Source organism: Pongo abelii, chromosome 19 (assembly GCF_028885655.2).
Source record: "Pongo abelii isolate AG06213 chromosome 19, NHGRI_mPonAbe1-v2.0_pri, whole genome shotgun sequence".
NCBI lineage: Eukaryota > Metazoa > Chordata > Mammalia > Primates > Hominidae > Pongo > Pongo abelii.
The window spans coordinates 14021314-14025629 of record NC_072004.2 but is presented as its reverse complement, the minus strand read 5'-3'; the positions used below and the strand labels follow the sequence as shown (position 1 = coordinate 14025629).

Below are 4316 nucleotides of genomic sequence, written 5' to 3'. Positions count from 1 at the left end.
AAAGATGAAGGTCTGGGAAGCCACGGAGCTCACAATATTCGTCTACACTGGTCACCTTTGTGTTAGAGAGTGTGTGTATCTGTATGACTGAGTCCATGTGTCTATGTGCATAGATATATCTGCGCATGCCTGTCTATATGTGCACATTATATGTTGATGTGTATGTATGTCAGTTTTATGGCTGCGTACCTGTGGAGATATGTGCACACTGGACTGTGGGTCTCTGTGTGAGATTGTAACATTTGCGTACATGTGAGGGTGCATATCTATGTGTAAATGCTGTCATGTCTTGCATGTTTAGTGTGTGTGTATCCGGACACACATGAGTACGTGTGTAGAAATATGTGTCTGTGTGTATGCTTGCTCTCCATGCATCTGTGTTTTTGTATGTGTAACTGAGCGTATTTCTACATGTAGGGATGACTGCGTGTTCATCTTTGAGGATCTGCATGAATGTGTCCTTTTTGTGAGATTTCTCTTCCCATTCGTCTTAAATCTCTCTCGCCAGTTAAATGTTCCCCATCTCTGTGCCTCCTCTATTCATTCTCTCTCACCAAATGAGCTTCTAAGCACCGGTCTCCCTCTGCCATCAGATCGGCTGCTTTCGCTGCACAGTTCCCTTCTCGCTGCGTACTTGCTTTCTTCCCCTGTCTTTCTACCTCAAGCTTCCTCTGCCTGCTTTTGTCACAGTCTCATTGCTTGCTGACTTGGAGGCTAGGGCTGGTCTTCACTTAGCCTCTCCCTTCCTGATTTCTAGCCCTAGTGGGCAGCCCTGTCTTAGCCCTTGCTGACCTCCACAGTGAACCATCATGTTCCTGCTGCTTTCCTGACCCCTATACTCAGCCTGGAATTATTGTAGGAGATAGCAAGGGCATTCAGAAGAGTCAATTGGTTACCAGTGCCTTGGTGTTTACTCTTTTATGTCTTAGTTCCTTAGTTGGGGGTGGGGTTTGATAGGGAAGTGGTGGTATAGCTAGAATGTGAACTAAGAACTTCTCCATCTGCTTTACTTTTTCTTTTGTTGACAAAATGTCACCTTTTCTACTCCAAACTGACCAAGAAGTTGTATTTGCCGTTTGTGGCTACTCATGTCCTACTGCCCAGCCAAGGGACCCTATAACATCTCAGCCCAATGGGTTGGTTAAAAAGAAGAGAGGGAGACAGGTCACTCTCATTTTTGTATCACAATTGCTCTTCTTTTTAGCAAGTGTATGAACTCACAGTGCTTTTCTATGAATAAACCATGGATCACATGAAAGATCATTTTTCTTAAAGAAAAAAAATTCCCGAATCCCAGAGGGGACCAGCAAATACTTAATAGGAGATTAGAGATTTCCTGTGAGTGCATATGGCGCGGGGTGACCTGATTCTGTAAAGCAAATATTATTGTCCTCCTTAAATTCATGTGTTGAATTCTATGTGATGGTATTTGGGGGTGCGGCCTTGGCAGGTGATTAAGCTCATGAAGGCAGGGACCTCATGAATGGAATTGGTGCCCCTATCAAAGGGACTGCAGAGAGCTCCCTCATCCCTTCTGTCATGTACAGACACAGTAAAAAGATGGCTGTCTATGGACCAGGAAGTCAGCCCCACGGAATCTGCTGACCATTAGACCTTGGATTTTACCATCTCCAGAACTGTGAGAAATCAATTTTCTATGCTACCTAGTCTATGGCATTCTGTTTTGACACCCAGATTAGCTAAAGTACCAGCGTGTCAACTTGCACACATAATTCTTGGAAACTCTGATGCCAAATCCTTGATGGCCAAAGGTGATTGATCTGCCGGAGACATGAGCCTACATCTTCCCTCTTTCCACAATAAACCAGAGAGTCAAAACCGGCAAGAGTGTGTCAAGGTCTTCTAAAAGCCATACCTGAAAAGTTTCCAATAACAGTTGACTCGATGGTAATTCAATCACACAAAGAACCACAACAAAAGACACAACTATCAGAGATTTTCAGGATAGCCTCAAAAACACCATCTTACATTAGGGAGTTCAAAAGGGCATGAAGTTTCAGAAATCAAACTTTATTTTAATGTCGTTTCATCAACTTGTAATTCTAACACTATTAATAAATGGTAGGGCAGGTGGCGGCATGAGAGCCGGGGGCACAAGGGCTGTCTTTAAAATCTTTGTTTGCTGTACCCTTTGGAGCCATCTCCTGGTCCCCTCACCCCCTGCCCGCCTGTTAAGGGCCTGTCCCGGGCAGCACATTAGGGGCAAACAGCCTGGATGCCCAGTTGCGGACACACATCCATGTCTGGAGGAGGAGGTTGCCTCCGGGAGCAGGAGGAGCTGCTGGAACTCTTCTTCCTAGCCTTCTTTTAATGCTCTCCAGCACCTCCTGCACACAGATAAACCCCACCAGGACCAGGAGAATAGACAGGACCTGCAGCAGCAGGGCTGTGGCTATAATGAATGAGAGAAGCCTCTCTCCAGTGAGGTACAGGAGCTCAGGCCTAATGCCCTGCTCTCTGCCTGCATGTTTGCCACTGTGCCCAGGACTAGGGGCAGCATGGGAGCTGCTGGCTGGGGCCATGCTGGTCACCCCCTCCCTCCCACTTCTCTCTCCAGCCACGCTTTCAGATCCAGGGCTAAGGCCAGTGGCTACAGTAGGTGCCATGATTTCAGGCAGATCCTCGTTGGTCTGGTCCTTGGCTGGAGCTCCCTCTAGCTCCAGCGCTCTCTCTGGAGGGGGCTCTTCCCATGCTGGCTCTGGCTCGACAGCTGGTGCTGGCAGTGCTCTCATTTCTACATATGGACCAGGAGCTGAAAAAGGAGAAAGGGTCACCAGCATCAGTCACCTTCCACTGGAATTTCCAAACAAAGAAACAACCTCACTGAATTTAAAGGAGTTCCAGCCCCTAAACACCACCCCCGCAAAGTCTTCCAGGCTGCAGGCCACCTCATCATGTGTCTGTGCCTCCATGGGCTCCCAAATGTCCTCCTAGACAAGGACAATGAGCAGATGCAGCCCCGATGGGATCTCTGGTGTGGCCTGGCCTACTAGGGCCTGCCCCGGGCTGCCCTGTGGTACCTGGGTGCACCTTCTTACAAAGGGCCACAGGCGTCTGGGGTGAGGGATGAGCCTTTTTCGGCATCGTCGGAAAAGACTCTCACTCCCTCCATTCCTGAAGCAGCAACCTCTCAAAGTGGGGAAGCAACACGAGAACATCTTGCTTTCTTGAGCATCTCCCACCAACTGAGCTGGGTACGGCGCTGACTCTGGGATATGGGCGCCTGGTTACCAGAGTTCTAAGTTCTGTTTGTGTGTGTCATCATCAAGGAAGTGAGGTCACTTCATTACAGTTCTGTCCCCTCAGCCCCTTCCTTCCTTAAGACCTACTTGGGACTCCACTGGGCTGCTGACTGCTCACCCTCCCCCTAGGTCAACTCCTTACCTGTACACAGTTATGTCCACCCAGGGCCTGTTTGGACACCTGTGCCTGATGTTCACCAGGGGCCGGATGTCCTCAGGCCTGATGTCCACCTAGGGCCTGATGTCTGCCTTGGGCCTATGTCCCTCTGGGGGCCTTGCGTTCACCTGGGGACTGTATCCAGCTGGGGCCTGATGGCCTACCAGGTCTTGTTGTTCACCTAAGGCCTTGTGTCCACCTGGGGTCTGATGATCACTCGGGGCCTGGGTGTCCACCTAAGGCCGGATGTGCACCTAAGGGCTGAGTTTTCAGCTGGGCCTGATGATCACCTGGGGACTTGGATCTAATGTCCACCTGGAGTCTTCGGTCTAATGTCCACCTTGAGCCTATGTATCTACCTAAGGCATGATGTCTACCTGCGGCCTGATGTCCACATGAGTCTGGTGTTCAACATAGGCCTGCTGTCCACCTAGGGCCTTGGTGTCCATCTGGGGCCTGGTTGTCAACTTGTGGCCTGGTGTACACCTTGAGTCCAGGGTCCACCTGGGGCCTGATGTCTGCCTGGAGGACTGACGTCCTCCTGAGTGAGGTGGGAGGATCTCTGGAGCTCAAGAAGTTGAGACCATAGTGAGCCGTGATTGTGCCACTGCCCTCCAGTCTGGGTGACAGAGTGAGACCCTGTCTCAGACAAATAAACAAAAAAAAACCACACAAATTATATAGCTATACAAAAATATTTTCTTTCTTTTTAACCTTATTCTATGAGCTTTTTTCATTATTTATTTCTTTTACTTTTAAAATGTTTTTGTTCAAAACCAAGACACAAACACACACTTTCCCCTAAGGCTAAGCAGGGTCAGGATCATCAATTTCACTGTCCTCTGCCTCCACATCTTGTCCCACTGGAAGGTCTTCAGGGGCAGTAACAGGCATGG

The 4316-nt window shown here is 49.0% G+C and overlaps 1 protein-coding gene across 3 annotated transcripts; it reads right to left on the bottom strand.

The window, feature by feature from the left end:
• Positions 1-340: 340 nt before the first annotated feature.
• Positions 341-4075, bottom strand: LOC100441878 (CMT1A duplicated region transcript 15 protein-like protein). 3 transcript variants are annotated; one of them, XM_054535476.2, is made up of 2 exons: positions 3060-3250; positions 341-2773 (listed from the first exon to the last, which is right to left on the bottom strand). In XM_054535476.2, the coding sequence occupies exons 1-2, from the start codon at positions 3103-3105 to the stop codon at positions 2193-2195; spliced, it is 627 nt and encodes a 208-aa protein (XP_054391451.2). In that variant the 5' UTR covers positions 3106-3250; the 3' UTR covers positions 341-2192. The 3 variants fall into 3 exon arrangements, with proteins under 3 accessions (XP_054391451.2, XP_054391452.2, XP_054391450.2); XM_054535477.2 differs by lacking the exon at positions 3060-3250 and adding an exon at positions 3406-4075 and having other exon boundaries at positions 2017-2773; XM_054535475.2 differs by having other exon boundaries at positions 2017-2773; positions 3042-3274.
• Positions 4076-4316: the final 241 nt, after the last annotated feature.